Below are 19,564 nucleotides of genomic sequence, written 5' to 3'. Positions count from 1 at the left end.
CCCTTGTCAAAGACTGGGCGTAATCGGCTGCATGTCAGTAGAACTCTGACAGGCAAACACGTTAAACTACGAGTGGTGCAGGGTATTATGTATGCATAAGGATCACATGTTAAAGTCCCTTCTGTAGGACCAAAAATATTGTAAAGAAAGATGGAAAATGTTTTGGGCATCCAAAAAAGGCATGTAAAAACCTGTATTATAGAATTATCACATGGGGTATAGTGAACTGTAAAACAGAACGCCAGAATTGCTGTTTTTCTGTTCATCCCAACTAATAAAGACAGAATAAAATGTGATAAAAAAATTGTATGAACCACAATATGATACCAATAAAAACTACAAAGAGTCCCTCAAAAAAGCAAGGCATTACACAACTCAATGGATGGAAAAAAAGTTATGGCATCAGATTTGAACCTATGAAACTGGCTGACCTGTTACATGTGCGCTTGGCAGCTGAAGGCATCTGTGTTGGTCCCATGTTCATATGTGCCCGCATTGCTGAGAAACATTAAGTTTTGATGTATGCAAATGAGCCTCTAGGGCAACGGGGGCGTTACCGTAACACCTAGAGGCTCTGCTCTCTCTGCAACTGCTGCGCCCTGTGCACTTTGATTGAAGGGCCAGGCAGTGAAAATGTCACCGCACCTGGCCCTGGCAATCAAAGTAGAGAGGGCGCTGCGGTTTCAGAAAGAGCAGAGCCTCTAGGTGTAAATGGCACCAGCCCCGTGGCCCCTAGAGGCTCAGTTGCATATATTTAGAGATACATTTTTCTCAGCGATGAGGGCACATATGAACATGGGACCAACACAGATGCCTTCAGCAGCCAAGCGCACATGCAACATGTCAGCCAGTTTCATAGGTACAAATCTGCTGACAGATGCCCTTTAAAATATGGCAACACAAAATATTATTTTTAAAATTAGTAAAACTACCAATTTTCTATTTCTGTAGTCATACTGAACAGCAGGATAAAGATTAAATTATTGATGCTGCAAGGTAAACAGTTAAAAATGGTAAAATCTAAAAATAAGAAAAAAATTAACAATAAAGGATTTTGTATTCAATAAAATGGAATCAATAAGCTACATGTATCCCAAAATAGTGGCATTGGAAATTACAACACATCTTGCAAACAAACAAACCCTTCTATGGCTCCATTGATAGAAAAAGAAAAAATTATGACTCAGAATGTGACAAAAAAGTATTTTCTGTTAATTATGCAGGGTGACCCACGAAAAAGTAGCCCATCTCCAGCCATAGTATGAAAAGATGAATAAGCAAGTGGATTATTTTTTTTAAATTACCCACAAGTCACAAAAGATGCTAAAAGTGGTCCCTGTTCACGTCTCTGCATCTTTGGGCAGGTCGGATTATGTTGGCTGTTACGGCTTGTGATGCTGCCGAAGAAAAAATGTCCTGGTTTTTCCAACAAGATGGGGAACATGCCGCACCTCACAGGACTTAACGGCACAGGTTCATGAATAGGTTATTGGTTAATTCCCTCGGGTCCTAATTTCTACTATTAAAAAACCACCTCCCAACTTACAAACCCCCATAAATAATACACAGAGACCATTTAAAAAAAAAATTCGGCCACAGCAGCCGTTTTTCTTAACAAAATAAATACAGAACCATAAATATCATAAATTAACCCTTAAGAGGGAGGTCTTTGAAGCCCCAAAGTTTATTTTCCACAACAAACCAAACATGGCACTTCCATCTTGCCTCTAGCAGTAAAAACACCATCTCGGAGACACAAACTGATGGATGCCTCTCACTACCAACCAACTGTCCAACCATGAGAGTCCAGCCCCACCATTTAGGCCCTCCCATTCTCCCGTACCATCAATACCATGAACTTCGAGGACCTCCCACCGCCAACAACGCACAACTTGACCCCCCTATTCCTCAAGATTGCGCGTACCTCCACAACCCTAATGCCCTCTTAATCCCTCCCTGAAGCCCCAGGGACCACCAGTCTATGCCCACGGCATTAAGGTGAACCTTGTCCAACCTTCAAAATTCTCCAACACCCAAGAATGCCTAACCGCCACTGCCCCATTCCTGGCCATGAACTTACCTATTGCCCTTTTGACATTAATTCTAGCCTTATTCAATCGATCCAAACGTGCCTCCCGCCACACCCTACGAGGCACAATGTCCGACCATACCGTTACCATGGACGGGAATAAAGCCCACAATCTCAACAAATCCAATTTTATATGCCACCCGTTCAGCCGCCCTCAAAGCACCCTAAAAAACGAATGAGTGCCAGAGAATCCAGACTAACGCTGGAAAACTCCCTGAAACAAAGCAAAACAAACAAAGGCAACGTTAAACTAAGATAACTCTTCACTCACAACCTGCCTAACCTTACATATCACCTAAACCAAACTGATTCCCACCTACCAATCCTTTTTATTACCTCATCACTCATTCCTAACCTTGCTGACTCCATAGCAGTCTCAATCCTAAACGAATGCCCTGTATAATCCCCCGGGTCAATCCCCAAACCTTTTAAACAACGCTTAAAAACCGCCAATAACTGAAAACATGACAAGAATGATCCATCTTCATGGTCAAGTAGAGGATCACCCCCCAAAGTTGATACTAAACCATAGTCTTGTAGACACCTAAGTGGGCATACCAGACACCCTGGACAGCAAACAGACACTACTCCCTCTACCTTAATTATCAGTTTTTGTTCTGCGAATTCTAACCACCACCCTATCTTGGTAAAAAGCAACATCTTCCCCCAGTAACCCTCCCATACACCGAGCACTGTTACACACTAACTCCCCCAACCTAAATGCCCCAAAAAATGCATGGAAAAATGCCAACTTGAACAACCTCACCTCCCCCGGTGAACGTCACACCCTATCAAACCGCGAGCCAATTTTTAGCAGTAGAGCAAAAGAAACTGGCCTCTTTCTATCCTCCGCCCTCTTCCCCCTTCTCCATACTCTCAAAACCTGTTTTACCAGAAAAGTTTTTGTAGCATCAGGAAAACCCTGCAACTTAAAACCAAAAGCTAAACCCGCAACCCATTTATTTAACTGCACCACTGACCAGCCTTCCTCCTTTACATGACCCAAAAACAACAACAACGGGATATCCCCCTCATCCACCCGGGCTCCCCACACCACTGTTCCCAATCATGCCAGCCTTGCCAGGCTTTACCGTAAGCGTCCCACCCACGAACCCGCACTCATTGATGCCTGTAGCAACCCCTCTATGGTACCTCCAAGAGCTCCCACAGGGACTCGGGACACGCCAGCCCCTCGATATCTGTTTCTGGCGCCAGGTGGCAAAACCGCTCCCACTGCGAACGAGAAAGGGCATGCACAATGCAATTAGACACTGCAGACACATGCACCACCACCACCCAAGTATTAAGCAACAGACAAACTAAAACTAGATGCTGAAATAATCGAACCACAGGAGGTGACGATGCAGTAATACTGTTAATCGCCTGCACCACCCCCAGATTAAAGCAATAGAAACAAACCTTTTTATTTCTAAACTTCTCCCCCCACAAAACCACTGCGAGCACAGTAGGAAAAAGCTTCAGAGCCAAGTTCTGTACCCATCCCCTAAAAACCCAGGACTTCGGCCACCGATCCGCGCACAACTGCCCATGACAATACACCCCAAAACCAGCCCCCGCTGCCGCATCCGAAAACAACTCAAAATCTAAGTTATCCACAGCCTCACCCAACACTAATGCTCTACCATTGAACTTTTCCAGAAAACCAGCCCACACCTCTAGATCTCCCCTTAATTCCTTACCTAACCAAACGAAATGATGGGGAAGAGGGGGGGGGGGGGGGGCCGAAACACCCGCCGTAGCTCCCGCCAATCGACGACCAAAAATTTGGTCCATTGGCATAATACGACATGCGAATTTGAGTTTCCCCAACAGGACTGCAAATCCCGCAACCTCATTTTTGGTAATCTCCTAGCCCTGTCCACCACGACCCTTAAATCTTGCACCTTCTCATCCGGTAACCGGCATTCCATTTTTTCAGTGTTATAACTATCCCCACGAAACTCAATTCCGTTGTAGGACCCACCGTCTTTCCTTCCGCTAATGGCACCCCAAACAAAGCAAGAATTGATTGTAACGTAATTAACAACAACAAACAAACCCGAGACCCCGCCGGACCCAAACAAAGAAAATCATACAACTAATGGATAATGGAAGAACAACCTGAAACGTCCGCTACAACCCATTTCAAAAAAGAACTAAATGCTTCAAAATATGCGCACGACACAGAGCAACCAATGGGCAAGCACCTGTCTACAAAATAACCCCCATCCCAAAAACAGCCTAACAAGTGCAAGCTATCTGGATTCACCGGCAAGAGACAAAAAGCCGCCTCAATGTCCGTTTTCGCCAATAACGTCCCAACGCCCAACTTCCGTACTCAAGCCACAGCCGCATCAAATGAAGTGTACACCACCAAACAAAGTTCTGGATCAATACCTTCATTGAACGACGCCCCTTTTGGATAAGACAAATGGTGAATAGGCCGAAACTTGTTCGGCTCCTTCTTGGGCACTACTCCCAGCAGTGGTTCCAAAAACGGGCCATTCATACAACCTAATAAAACCTCCTTGGCCAATTTTTCGGACACTACTTATGGATGCTCAAGAGCCGAGCGCCAATTTTTACGCACCATAGCCCCGGCAACGTCGGAATACTAAAACCCCACGTAAACCCCCTCCTCAACAAGTCTGCCGCCTCGCGATTGGGGTATCTACTTAGATACTCCCCATCTTTTACACCTGCACCAGAGTCAGACCCTTTTGCAGCGGCATCTCCTCCTTTAGTCCTATTTCCTTTAAAACAACGATTGGCCCCGTTACCGCTGCATGACGAGCACTCATGTTTGAATTTGCATTTTGCCCCAAACTTGCAACTTCCTTCATTAAAGAGGAAGCACAAACACTTGGCTGATGCAAAACTTGACTGACCCAACCCTCCTGACTCCCCCTGAAAGGACTGCCCAGGTCTCACCGATGCCGTCACCCTCAACGAAAGCCCAATATCCTTGTGGTTCCACCGTATATTCCGGCGTACTGCCTTCCTCTGCCTAAACTGTTTGTTGTAACGGAGCCAACCGGTCCCCCCATAAACCTGATATGCCTCTTCAATCGCATCTAAATAGCAAAACAGCACTCCAGCGTTTTTTCCCCAATCACACTTGCTAAAATAGCAAATGCCCGGGCGTTGTTAACCCCGCCGGATGGTCCTGCTTCCTGGTGGTCTTCCTGGGATAATCGACCTTCCACCCTCTGTTCTGACGCCAAATCTTTACAGAAGGACTGCATCCCAGCGTCCTCCCTGCTGGATGCGCTCTGTGCTGGCCATACTTCATCTTCTTCTCCCTGGCGGGCAGAGCCACCACCATGCTGCCTGACATTCTGCTGAGGCCTGAGCACTCCCATTGCCTCACAATGCACAGCCTTGTCTTGCCTAGCGCTGCTCCCATGCTGAGGGAGCTCCCCAGACCTCCTCGACAGGGGAAAGCCCGCAGATCCCGGTCCTGCCTCCATGTCTAATGCTGCTGAAGACAGGGGGGTGGGTTGCCCCCCACCCTGCACTGAGTCCCGCCGTGCATATGGATTCCTCCCATGCCGGGAGGACCTGTAAGTAGGCAGCCTGTGGTCCCCCCTGTTGTGAAGGGTCCCAGGAGGGGCTCCTCATCAGGACTAAGGCACGCCGGCGGACGTACCTGCCACGGCCATCTTGTACGTGACAGCGGGCTTGCTGTACCGCCGCCGCCCCCTGCAGTAAGCCAGACACCTGTTCCTGCAGCCATTCGGGTACTCGTGCCTCCGCTGCCACCCGCAACTGCCGGGTGACGTCCTCCCCAGCCTGCATAATGGTAAGCCTACTGAGATGATGGGAGTTTGATCCCTAGCCTTTATTAAACTGAAATGGCGCCTAATTCCCCCCAAACCATTATAAATCTATAACCCCATCCCCTAATCACACACACCCTAATTTTTCAAAAACTTTAACCCCTGGAGTGCCGGCCCCTCGCACCAAAACCTATCATGCCGGCCTCCCCTAAGCTACCGCCCCAGTACGGCCTCTCTTGAACTGTTTACAGAAGAGCAAACTGTGAGTAAGGGGTTAAGACCACCACGCTCCCCAGACTTGTCCACATGCGATTTTTATCCGTTTATTTGTGTCCGCTAACAATCCACATCCCCTGGATGAACTCAAGGAGAACATCACAAACACTGTCTGCAGTATTACAAGCCGTATCCGCCGACATAATCCGACCTGCCCAAAGATGCAGAGATCTTTTTGGGCTTGTGGGTAATTAATAAAAAAAATAAACTTGCTCATTCATGTTGTCATACTATCTCTGGAGGGGGGCTACTTTTTGTGGGCCACCCATACAGTATCTTTAGGGTAGGCATGCAATACCAGATTGGTGGGGCACCTAATCAGCTGTCTGAAGGGGCCACAAAGCTCTGGTGATTGCTGAGACCTGTTCATTGTGTAGTGGTTGTGCCCGGTATTGCAGATCAATACCTAATCACTTTAAAGGGCATCTGTCAGCAGTTCTGTACCTATGACACTGGCTGACCTGTTACATGTGCACTTGGCAGCTGAAGGCATCTGTGTTGGTCCCATGTTCATTTGTGGCCACATCGCTGAGAAAAATTATGTTTTAAAATATGCAAATGAGCCTCTAGGAGCAATGGGGGCGTTGTCGTTACACCTAGAGGCTCTGCTCTCTCTGCAACTGCCGCTCCCTGTGCACTTTAATTGACTTTGGGAGAAGTCAGGGGCAGGCGTGATCTAATTTACACTGCCTCGCCCTGTGAAAATGCAGAGGGCGCAGCAGTTGCAGAGAGAGCTGAGCCTCTAGGTGTAATGGTAACGCCCCCGTTGCTCTTAGAAAACATCATTTCTCTCAGCGATGCAGGCACATATGAACATGGGACCAACACAGATGCCTTCAGCTGTCAAGTGCACATGTAACAGGTCGGCCAGTGTCATGAACTATGGGCAAAATAAAGAGGCCACAACATTTGCTCAAATGCTGTAGACCCTTCAAACAACTGACTGGCAATGGTGCCCGATGTCAGACCCCCCAGCAATCTCAAATGAATGTCCTATCCTAAGGCTATGCCATCAATATTAGAGGGGCTGGGAGTTCAGTATTGATCGCCTGTCCTTAGGATAGGTCATCAATATCAGATTGATGGGGGTCCGACTCCTGTCCCCCCCTGATCAGCTCTGTGAGCACCGTGTGCTCTTCCTAGGCCAGTGACATCATGGTCATCAGTCACATGACCTAGGTGCTGCTCAGTCCCATTCAAGTGAATGGACCTGGGCTGTAATACAAAGCACTGCCACTATCTAATGGACGGCGCTGTCCTTGGTAAGCTGTGAGATGACCTCAGCGCTCAGCAGAGCACCGCAACCTCTTCAAAGAGCTGATCGGTGGCAGCGCCAGGGGTCAGACCCACACCAATCGGTCATCATATTCTACTCCCGGAAAACTCCTTTAAGCCTAAAAGGCCTGAGTCCTTAAGGGGTTAAAAAAAAAAAAAAAGGCCAAATGATGTATTTAAATAGTTGGTGAAATATTTTATGAGATCCATTAATTCAACAAGACATTTTTATTACAGTAGCTTCTGTATTATTACAGTAGATCTCTACCCCACCAAGGTGCCTACGCGCAATCCACATAGTAATACTACGCGTTTCATTCCTTAGTCTCCCCCCCACCATGATATAAACATCTGCGTCTCCCATACCAAATTCATCTCTATCAACAAGCATCATGCCAGGCTCCTTCACTGCCAGCCGCACCACATACCAGCCCCGGACACCCCCCCCCCCCCCTCCACATTCCTCCCCGTGATCTGCATGTTGCAGAAATAGTTCTGCTCTTCTAAATTTGGGCTGCTTCGAGCCTCTCGCCAGACACAGCGCCCCAGCCCCGCTCCCCCCTAGCAACTGTTCATTTTTCAACACACAAAAACTCGCCAGGACTTTTATCGCAGGCACGTTACTTAGCGGGGAAAGAAATGAACACGCTATAATCCATGCTTCCATCTAGGATGACTGTGACCGTGCACACCGGCAACATTCGTGTATACCATCCGTACACGGGTATCAAGTGCATAGCAGACTACAGGAAAGCGACAAAGGTAGTCGTTGTAGGCGTTAGTGCTCCTATTATTTTATATAATAATATATTATTTTTATATATTATAGAAATAACCAATTGCCGTATACGTCATAACAGCGGAGCGCTAAAAATGTTACGTGTCTTTGTAGACGGAAGCAAGCCCATCCTCAGCGAAAATCCAGCGGCTCACCTACGAAATCCACTGCCTATAGTAAATCGGTACCACGTGAAGGGGTTTTCCCTTGAAAAATATTCTACATTTTTCGAACCGGCACCTGGATCTGAACACTTTTGTAATTGCATGTAATTAAAAATTTAGCACAGCCACCGAGATAGATTATCAATAAAATGTATCCGTATAGCGCCACCTGCTGTTTGTCTTTTTTTTTATTCTCTCTTCAGCTTACTGAGGTTGCCGTTCCTGCTCGGTTCCATCAACTGCAGCAGAAAGGATACACCCCCTGAGAATGAGCGCGCCCCTGAGCTGCTGGCTTGAAATAAATCTAGATTCTAGAAGAACAATTGCAGCAATGAATGTGGAGATCTCTGGATCCATGTGAGGTCCAGGGCTGGTTCTAGCTTTGGTAGAAAGAAATTGTCATGTCTTATATGATGTCTGATTTTCATTTTTTACATTAGTCATGGGATAACCCCTTTACGGTACTTTTACATGAGCCGTACACTGGTCTCATAGGGCCCCACAGCAAAACTTAGTATGGACCCCCCTGCACAACCCAGTTTCCTAGTAAACATATCTCCAGCATCCCCCAAGCAATTTGGTGCGCAAAGTTTAACACCCCAGATTTCTGATGAATTGTATGAATAAAATCATCCTCACCCACTTTATCCGACTTTAATGGTGGAAAAAAAGTCAAAGATGCTAAAAAAATATGGCGCTTATTTTGAATAGCTTATTTCTTAATGTATGTACACCAGACAACTGGCATAAATACACAGTGCTTCCCTCCACAGTGTACTATAAATCTGTCTGCCTGCAGCCACCACTAGGGGGAGCTCAATGCATAGGAATTTATACAGTTACCATTGACTGCAACAGAAGCTGTAATAATCTCTTTGCACTGAGCTCCCCCTAGTGGAGGCTGCATAAAAATGCTGTTTTTTTAAAGTATGGAACAGAATAAGGAGTCTGGTGCTTGCCCACCCCTCTCCTGCCCCTGCAGCAGTCACATAGAAAGTACGTCGGGGGCCGATGATCATTTGTAAATAGTCCACCAATCAGCCAACACCTGAACATATTCACACGAATGGGAAAAATAGCCGTGTGACGGCCATTTAAATAACAGCCATTTTTAGCTCCAATTGAAGTCACACCCCGGATTTCATGCAGATTTTCTGCAAATCTCATCCTTTCAGAAAACTTCTGCAGATTTCTAAATCCGCACAGCAGGTCAACGTCCACACGGAATAAAAAAGCAAAGTGTGAATGAGACTGGAAAATCTCATTCACTTTGCTGGTACTGCATTACGTTGCGGTTTTTTTTTTCTATGGGAATATCTGAGCGGAAAAATTGCACGAAATTCACACCGTGCGCAGGCACCCTCAGGGTGCTGCTACGTTATCTTATTTTCTTTTTATTTATTTTTAAACACCATGAAATTGATGTTTTGTTTTTTAGCAAGTTTTATGTTCCTATTGCCAAACATGTTGCAGAGTTTTTGACTGCAAAAAAATACAATGAAAAATTTTAAAAAATAAAATGCAGCAAAAAAATGCGGTTTTGAAATGCCTGGACTGCTTTTTTTTTAAGCCATTTTATTGTGCTGCTGATTTCATACATAATGAAACTACACTCCCTTGTAGACTTGACAGACGATCACATAGACTTATATATTTCTATTGCGGACATGTCACACTCTCATGGGGCACATGTGTTTCGGGGGTCGAGCAGATGACACAGCGCGCTGGTCCTATAATAAGCTAGGTATGTGCGGATCATTACCGTAAGCCATAAATAAGCGTCAGTAACCTTGAGCTGCACTCTCCACCAAAGAGACCGAAACCTTGATGGCAACCCCCCACAGAAAATGCAGATGTAAACATCATCTTGGCCTTCTCTTACGCCTGTATTCTACAATGTTATGGGGCGTCTAAAACGCCAGTCTTAATAAACCCCTGCACTGGCGGTGGATCCAACGGAGTTAGGGCTCATGCACACGAACGTGTTTTCTTTCAGTGTCCATTCCGTTTTATTGGGGACCTTATGCGGAACTATTCATTTCAATGGGTCCGCTCAAAAAAACTGAAGTTACTCCGTATGTATTCTGTTTCCTGTATGTCTGTTCTGCAAAAGAATAGAACATGCCCTATTATTAGTCCCTATTACAGACAAGGATAGGACTGTTCTATTAGGGGCCAGCTGTTCCGTTCCGCAAAATACAGGAATCCACACCGACGTCATCCGTATTTTTTGCGGATCTGCAAAATACATACAGTTGTCTACATGAGCCCTTATGAAGAGGCGCAGGCTTCTACATAACTTTGGCGGATCCTCCGCCAATTCTAAATTTAAGACGGCTTCCGATATCTCTTACATTTAGACCATTTTCTACGCCTAAAATAGTCCCATCCTCTTTCCTGCTCACTTTTTTAGACCTGGCGAGAGCGAGAGAAGCTGCAGCTTGTGACCGCTGGAGCCAATCACTGTCCTCAGCACTGCAGACTGTAGACAAACAGCGGCAGGAAGACCGGACCATTGCCCTCCTTTTGCCAAAATCAACAACAACAACAAAATAAACCTTAATGCATCGCTGTGTGCGAAAACACCTGTACTATTAAAATATAAAAATATTTATCCCAAACAGAAAAAAGTCAAAATGACCGATCTGTCATTGAGCCCTTAGGCCCCTTTCACACGGGCGAGTATTCCGCGCTGATGTGCAATGCGTGATAGTGAGCGCATTGCACCCGCACTGAATCCGGACCCATTCATTTCTATGGGGCTGTTCACATGAGCTGTGATTTTCACGCATCACTTGTGCGTTGCGTGAAAATCGCAGCATGCTCCTCTTTGTGCGTTTTTCACGTAACGCAGGCCCCATAGAAATGAATAGGGTTGCGTGAAAATCGCAAGCATCCGCAAGCAAGTGCTGATGCAGTGCAATTTTCACGCACGGTTGCTAGGTGACGATCGGGATGGAGACCCGATCATTATTATTTCCCCTTATACCATGGTTATAAGGGGAAATAATAGCATTCTGAATACAGAATGCATAGTACAATAGGGCTGGAGGGGTTAAAAAATAAATAAAAAATAATTTTACTCACCTTAATCCACTTGTTCACGCAGCCGGCATCTCTTCTGTCTTCATCTGTGAGCAATAGGACCTTTGATGACGTAACCATGTTATAAGGGGAAATAATACAATCTACACCACAACTAACCCAAACCTGAACTTCTGTGAAGAAGTTCGGGTCTGGGTACCACAGTTGGTTTTTTATCACAGGCGTGCAAAACACATTGCATCCGCGTGATAAAAACTGAACATCGGAACGCAATCGCAGTCAAAACTGACTGCAATTGCGTACCTACTCGCGTGGGTTTGCCGCAATGCACCGGGACGCATCCGGACCTAATATGGACACGCCTGTGTGAAAGAGGCCTAACACCGCTCCGTACACATACAGGAACTACAAAAAAGTTATGCAGGTTAGACTATGGCGACTAGAGATGAGCGAAGCGAGCTTTGGATATTACATCCGAAGTTGCTTTGTTCACAACTTCTGATTAATACTGTACGAAGATTCTTCTTCGTACAGTATTCGAATGTATGGGCTCCGATGAGGCGAAGTTAGTTATTCACGCTTTCGGGTTAAAGTCACTAATCCAAAGAGAACACCAGTTGCTGTATAGTATTCACACATCTTTAATCTATCTATCAAATATCTATCTATCACAGTGGTTTCTAACTGGGGTTTTCCATCTCATGTCATTGCAGAACTACAACTCCCAGCATACAGGGGCGGATTAACCCCTTCACAACCCTGCCATTTTTCACCTTAAAGACCAGGCCATTTTGAGCAAATCTGACATGTGTCACTTTATGTGGTAATAACTTTAAAACTCTCTTAGGGCTCTTTCACACCTGCGTTCTTTTCTTCCGGCATAGAGTTCCGTCGTCGGGGCTCTATGCCGGAAGAATCCTGATCAGTTTTATCCTAATGCATTCTGCGCTTTTTGCTCCGGCCAAAAATCCTGAAGACTTGCCGCAAGGCCGGATCCGGAATGAATGCCCATTGAAAGGCATTGATCCGGATCCGGCCTTAAGCTAAACGTCGTTTCGGCGCATTGCCAGATGCGACGTTTAGCTTTTTCTCAATGGTTACCATGGCTGCCGGGACGCTAAAGTCCTGGCAGCCATGGTAAAGTGTAGTGTGGAGCGGGGGAGCAGCATACTTACCATCCGTGCGGCTCCCGGGGCGCTCCAGAGTGACGTCAGGGCGCCCCAAGCGCATGGATCACGTGATCGCATGGCACGTCATCCATGCGAATGGGGCGCTCTGACGTCACTCTGGAGCGCCCCGGGAGCCGCACGGACTGTAAGTATACCGTCCCCCGCTCCTACTATGGCAACCAGGACTTTAATAGCGTCCTGGCTGCCATAGTAACACTGAACGCAATTTGAAGACGGATCCATCTTCAAATGCTTTCAGTACACTTGCGTTTTTCCGGATCCGGCGTGTAATTCCAGCAAGTGTGAAAGAGGCCTTACTTATCCAAACCATTCTGAGATTGTTTTCTCGTCACATATTGTACTTCATGACAGTGGTAAAATTGAGTCAAAAAATTTCATTTTTATTTATAAAAAATACCAAATTTACCCAAAAATTTTGAAAAATTTGCAAATTTCTATTTCTCTATAATGATTTTCTTATAATAGAATTTCTCTTTTATAATAGATAGTAATAACTCCAAAAACAATCACTTTACATTCCCCATATGTCTACTTCATGTTTGGATCATTTTGAAAATGACATTTTATTTTTTTGGGACGTTAGAAGGCTTAGAAGTTTAGAACCAAATCTTAAAATTTTTAAGAACATTTCCAAACCCCAATTTTTTTCAGGACCAGTTCAGTTATGCAGTCACTTTCTGAGGCTTACATATTAAAACCACCCATACACCCCTCAAGGTATTCAAAACTGATTTTAAAAACTTTGTTAACCATTTAGGTGCACCATAAGAATAAAATAGGAATGAAAATTCTAAAATTTTACTTTTTTTTTGCAGATTCTAAATTGTAATCATTTTTTCTGCAAAACATCAAGGGTTTACAGTCAAACAAAACTCAAAATCTATTACCCTGAATCAGGAGTTTTCAGAAACACCCCATGTGTGCCTCAAAAACTGATGTATGGCGCACGGCAGGCCTCAGAGTGGAAGGAGCACCATTTGGCTTTTGGAGAGCGGATTTAGCTGGAATGATAATTGGGAGCTATGTCGCATATGAAGACACTCTGAGGAGGCCCTACAGTGGAAACCCCCAAAAAGTGACCCCATTCCGGAAACTACACCCCTCAGGAAATATTTCAAAGTGTGTAGTGAGCACTTTGACCCAGCGGGCGTTTCACAGAATTAGGAAATGATTGGCTGTGAAAATGAAAAATTTAATTTTTTAAATTTTGTTCCCCATTTCCCTCCGAATACACCAACACCCCATATGTGCTCAAAAAAGGATGTATGGATGCATGGCAGGGCTCAAAAGGCAAGTAGCGGCTAGGGCTTTTGGAGGACAGATTGTGCAGGATTGGCTTTTGGGAGCTATGTCGCATATAAAGACACCCTGAGGTACCGCTAGAGTGGAAACCCCCAAAAAGTGGCCCCATTCCGGAAACTATACTGCTCAATGAATATTTCAAGGTGTGTAGAGAGCACTTTGAGCCATTGGGCAATTCATAGAATTAGGAAACTCTTGACTATGAACATGAAGAATTACACATTTTTCCAGAAAGAGTTGCTTTACACCCACATTTTTCACTTTCACAAGGGGTAACAAGACAAAATGCACCCCAAATTTTGTTTCCCACTCCCCCCCGAATACACCCCTGCTGTCCTCCTGTCAGCTCTGCTTCCTTCTGACCTCTCACCCAGCCTAGTAATAGTGTGAAGGAAGTGACTGGCAGTGCTGGGGTTAAACAAGCAAACAGACGTGCATTAGGACCCAGAGGAGCGTCAGCGTGTGGGCTATAGGGCAGTTATCACTGCTGATAACAGAGGGGCGGCCACTGAGCTGCTACCTGATTGGCGGAAGCGGCTGCTCGCTCTCCTCTCCCAGCACATAGTGATAGCTGAACATGTAATAGCACTGGGCCCGGGGCCGCCGACCCAAACGCCCCTATTATAATCCGCCATTGCCCACCTACCCACGTAGCCACGCCCCCTCCGCTGCATCACCGCCTCTGCACTCAAGACGCTGCACGAACTTTGAATCGCTCAGAAGAACTTCATTGGCTGGGCTCCGGCCAATCAGCAACGTCCTAGCATTAACTCTATCCACAACGACTCCAGAGAGGCTGACGGCGCGTACACTTCAGTGTCTGAATCGATGCAATCTTCGTTCCGTTGCTCTGGTCTGAACGACTTTCCTTCTTTTTTTTTTACTTCTTCAAAATAACCAGCTGGAGCACCAACATGGCTGCGCCCTGAGCGTTGGTCGTTGCTGGGACCGGTGATCTGCTCGGCGCACCGTGAATGGAGCATGGACGTTCACTGCCCGGTGCGGAATAGTCTTCTAGCAGCCTGCTGACGAGCGGACTGCAGGGAGCCACGTGATGTGGTGACGTCAGCAGGTCCTTACCAGGTCTTAGCCGTTATTCTGGCCTGAGTGACATGTCGCGCGTCGATCAGCCCGATCTCCAGACCACGCTTTCCCAGTAGATGAAGGCTGCCCTCCCCCTCCGCCATGCAGGTCATTCTGCTGGTCGTCAGCGGCCTGGGCTGGGTCCTGGACCTGCTGCTGCTGGTGCTGGACCTGAATTACTGGCTGGTATCCTTCCTGTTGTCTTCTCTCTTCTGGACCATTCATTTCATCCTCCACCTGCCAGGAACCATAACCCTTGGCCTACTAAGTTGCTGGGACAATGCCCTTATGACCCTGGCCCTGCTGGGCGAGACGTGTGGCAATGCGGCCCTCGCCTCCGTGCACGCGCTGGGCGATGGCGTGCGAGGGACTCCTGTCAGGACTGGATAGTCTGCAGCTTTTATGGAACCTGATGTGCCACCTGCTGCTGCGGAGCAAGGAGATGATGCAGCGCGGCCTCCTTAACATCGCCCTGTCCGGGCAGAACTTTCACCGCCAGGTTTGGGAGACCCTGGGCATAGCGGGCGGCTTGGTGGCGTACATCGTGAACAGCCTGGTGAACCTGTGTCTTATCGGGGTGCAGAACCTCTTCCATGCCGCCCTGGGCCTGTGGTTCACGGTGGTCAACTTGATCTTCGTGGGGAAAGATTTGGTTGTGGCGTTGTTGTCCCAGATTTCCAGCACTGCGGTGGCGGCCGTCATCCTGTTCTGGACGCCGTTCCAGTTAGCCGTGGATTTACTGGTATCCTGCAGCACCGGCATCGGGGTAATCCTCTTCAGGCACCTTTACGAAGTTCTCCTGCTGCTCTTCTTCATTTCGGTCTCCCGCATGGTCCTCCGGCCCTCACCGGAATTACGTTCGTTCCAAGAAAGACTAGGCCGGCTCGGCCATGTTGTCCAGAGACTAATGCATAACCTACTAAGCGCAGAGGTTTGGAGGAGGGCTGCTGCCTGGTGTCTGCAGCTTGTCAGAATGTACCGAGCCGCATGGGACAGAGACCAGAACCTGGCGAGGACTAGAGCGCAGGGTACGCCAGTAAGGGTGCCCAGGGCACCAGGTCCTGCGGGGGCTAGGCAGGCACCCAATCCAGTACCCGCGCGGGCACGCAATCCACCACCCGCCCCGGTGCAGCATGCCACAGCTCAGAATGCAGTGCCTCAAGTTCCACCACCCTATTCATCGACCTCCCGCGAGACGGAAACCGCCGCAGAAGACCCCTGGAGGCTGCTGAAACAGCAAGAAGAGAGCAAGAAATGCGTAATCTGCCAGGATGAAAATAAAAGCGTCCTCCTGCTGCCCTGCCGCCATCTTTGCCTGTGCGCGCAATGCACTGAGATCCTCCTGCAGCAGCCAATACTTCAGCGGAACTGCCCGCTCTGTCGGAAAATGATTCTGCAAACGCTGACTGTTTACATGTGAAGACGAGCCGGACTGGATTTCTAGGGGTCTGCGGAGGATTGAAAGACACCCCGGATTTTTTTTTTTTTAAACTTATGTCTGACGCTGGGTCATCCTTTTTAAGAATAGAGAGAAAAATTATTTTTCTACTCCTTGTAAAGGTCCACGTGTCTGCGAAGCTGTGAAAGGATTGTGAATGTTGCTGCGTTGTTTCCATGTTGCCACGTTTGGCTGCAGCGAATAGAAGCATTCCACGCGTTTTAAGCATAATGTGCCGCCTACTGACACTGACGAGGTTTATTTCAAGCTTACTTTCCTTGTTTGGTCTTCCTTGTTCTGCCACACGCCTCAGTATAAGGGCTCGTTCACACGAACGTGCCGTGTTTTGCGGTCCGCAAAACACGGATGCCGCCCTTGTGCCTTCCGCAATTTGCGGAACGGACGGCCCATTATAGAAATGACTATCCTTTTCCGCAAAACGGACAAGAATAGGACATGATCTATTATTTTTGCGGGGCCACGGAACGGAGCAACGGATGCGGACAGCACACGGAGTGCTCGGATGTGGAACCAAACCACGGTCTTGTGAATGAGCCCTAAGGCCTCTTGCACACGAACATATTTTCATTCCATGTCGGTTTCGTTTTTTTTTTGGCGGACCGTATACGGGACCATTCATTTCATTGGGTTCGCAAAAAAAAAACCACCGGAAGGTGCTCTGTGTGCATTCCGTTTCCGTTCCGCAAAAAAAAAAAAAAAGAACATATCCTATTATTGTCCACATTACGGACAAGGATAGGACTGTTCTATTAGGGGCCAGCTGTTCCGTTCCGCAAATTACGGAATGCACACGGATGTTATCCGTATTTTTTGCGGATCCGTTTTTTGCGGACCGCAAAACACATACGGCCGTGTGCATGAGGCCTAAGTCTCTGCACTGTACTGTATGTGCCGTTCTTTACACAAGGATTAAACCTGCTTTAAAACCAAAGAATTTATTAACTGATTTTCTGTTAACCCAAAAAGTGACAGCTGTCGTACGTGCACCCAGGCGTTTCATACATTAAAGGGCATCTGTCAGCAGATTTTGTACCTATGACACTGGCTGATCTGTTACATGTGCGCTTGGCAGCTGAAGGCATCTGTGTTGGTCCCATGTTCATATGTGCCGCATTGCTAAAAAAAAGAGTTTTTGTATTATATGCAAATGAGCCTCTAGGAGCAACGGGGGCGTTACCATTACACTTTCACACGAGCAAATTCAATGCGTTGAACTTGCAGCGTGCGTCTGTGAGAGCTCCCGCCCCGACCTACGTAGCACTGATATCAGAAATCAATATAATGCTATGCTATCAGTGCTACGTAGGTCGGAGCGGGAGCTTTCACAGACGCACGCTGCGAGTTCAACGCATTAAACTTGCTCATGTGAAACCACTTTAAGGCTCTGCTCTCTCCGCAACTGCCGCCCCATCTGCACTTTGACAGGGCCAGGCAGTGAGAACATCATCACACCTGGCCCTGTCAAAGTGCAGAGGACGCAGGAGTTCCAGAGACTCTAGGTGTAACGGAAACGCCCTTGTTGCTCCTAAAGCAGGGATTAGAAACCGTCGGCATTCCAGCTGTTGTGAAACTACAACTCCCAGCAAGCTTCTTTCACTCCTGTGGGTGTTCCAAGAGCAGCCGTGCAAGTGTGCATGATGGGAGATGTAGTTTGACCACACCTGGAGTGATGGAGGTTGCTGACCCCTGGCATATAATAAAACATAATTTTTCTCAGCAATGCGGGCACATATGACCATGGGACCAACACAGATTTCTTCAGCTGCCAAGTGCACATGTAACCGGTCAGCCAGTGTCATAGGTACAAAACTGCTGACAGATGTCACTGAGTTTTCAAAATACTTTTGCTATGTCGGCAAGATATGAAAGGTTTTGAACAGTGGGGGTCCGAGTACTGACACCCCCAAAGATTTCTAGAACAAGTAGAGGAACTGAGACAGGCCTTAGACTTTCTGTCGAGCTCATGTCCAGCAGCAAGGAGAGCGAGAGAGCTATGTGAGCGCTTCTCTCTTTTCGTTTTAGCGATTTTTTTTTTTTTTTTTTTTTTTTTTTTATATTGAGGATCTCAACGCTCAGACCCCCATTGTCCAAAACGTTTGACATGTCGCTATAGCATCCTAAAGGTTTTTTGAACGCTTTGTGACCCTTTAAGTTCTGTTTGAGAGAAAAAAAAAACTGCCAGAAGGTTCAAACCAGTAGTAGGGTGGGCTACGTCATCACATGGTGGTTTTCTGGGAGTTCGGTATTGATGGCCTATCCTAAGGAAAGGTCATCAGTATCTGATCAGTGGGGGGGGGTTCAACGCTGCCGCCTCCTCACAGCTTACCAAGCACAGTGCTGTATAGGGTGGTTTCGAACTTTCGATACCCAGCCGATACTTTTGTCCCGGTATCGATATGATACCGGGATTTGCCTTTTATTGATACTAGGCTGCGCTACTGCACAGCCCGGTGTCGGAGAACATTAGCGCTGCTCTCAGCTCGGCCATGTTCCCTCAGCAGCACAGGGGAGAAGGAAGCAGTCTCTCCCTCCCTCCCCCCCTGTGCTGCTGCCACCAGTGAGAGCGCGGAGGAGGGGCAGGGCTGTGGCCACTGCGCCACCAATGATAACTAACGTTTAATACATTACAAATACAAGCGGCAGAAACACATTGCCTGCACCCGACCTCTGACAGGGCGCTGCGATCCGCTTCAATTAACCCCTCAGGTGCCACACCTGAGGGGGTTAACTGCCGCTGATCGCAGCACCCTGTCGGGTGCCGGCAATGTGTTTCTGCTGCCGGCTGTATTTGTATATTAAACGTTAGTTATTATTGGTGGCGCAGTGCAACCCTTCTTCACAGTATTAAAATCGTTGGCAGTGGCCACAGAGTCCCCTCACCCCTTCTCATTGGTGGTGCAGTGGCAGCTTCTGATCGGAGCCCCAGCAGTGTAATCCTGGGGCTACTATCGGTTACCATGGCAGCCAGGACACTGAGCCCTGGCTGCCATGGTCAGCTCCCTGCTGCTGTGTGTACTATGCACAGGGCAGCAGGAACAGTGTAAGATCCTATTAACCCTAATAGAGCTCTTAGCAGGTCGTTGGTGACTTTGGCCCATGCCTGGCCCCTCTCCATTCACTCACC

At 47.3% G+C, this 19,564-nt stretch overlaps 1 protein-coding gene across 1 annotated transcript; it reads left to right on the top strand.

Moving 5' to 3' along the window:
- The first annotated feature begins 14,806 nt into the window (after positions 1-14,806).
- RNF26 (ring finger protein 26) lies at positions 14,807-16,853 on the top strand. Its single transcript, XM_044278530.1, is given in 2 exon segments — positions 14,807-15,338; positions 15,340-16,853. Coding segments are annotated over 2 exon segments (1,317 nt in total). The 5' UTR covers positions 14,807-15,083; the 3' UTR covers positions 16,402-16,853.
- Positions 16,854-19,564: the final 2,711 nt, after the last annotated feature.

Source organism: Bufo gargarizans, chromosome 2 (genome assembly GCF_014858855.1).
Source record: "Bufo gargarizans isolate SCDJY-AF-19 chromosome 2, ASM1485885v1, whole genome shotgun sequence".
NCBI lineage: Eukaryota > Metazoa > Chordata > Amphibia > Anura > Bufonidae > Bufo > Bufo gargarizans.
Note: the sequence above shows the minus strand (reverse complement) of the source record. Positions and strands in the feature narration are given on the sequence as shown.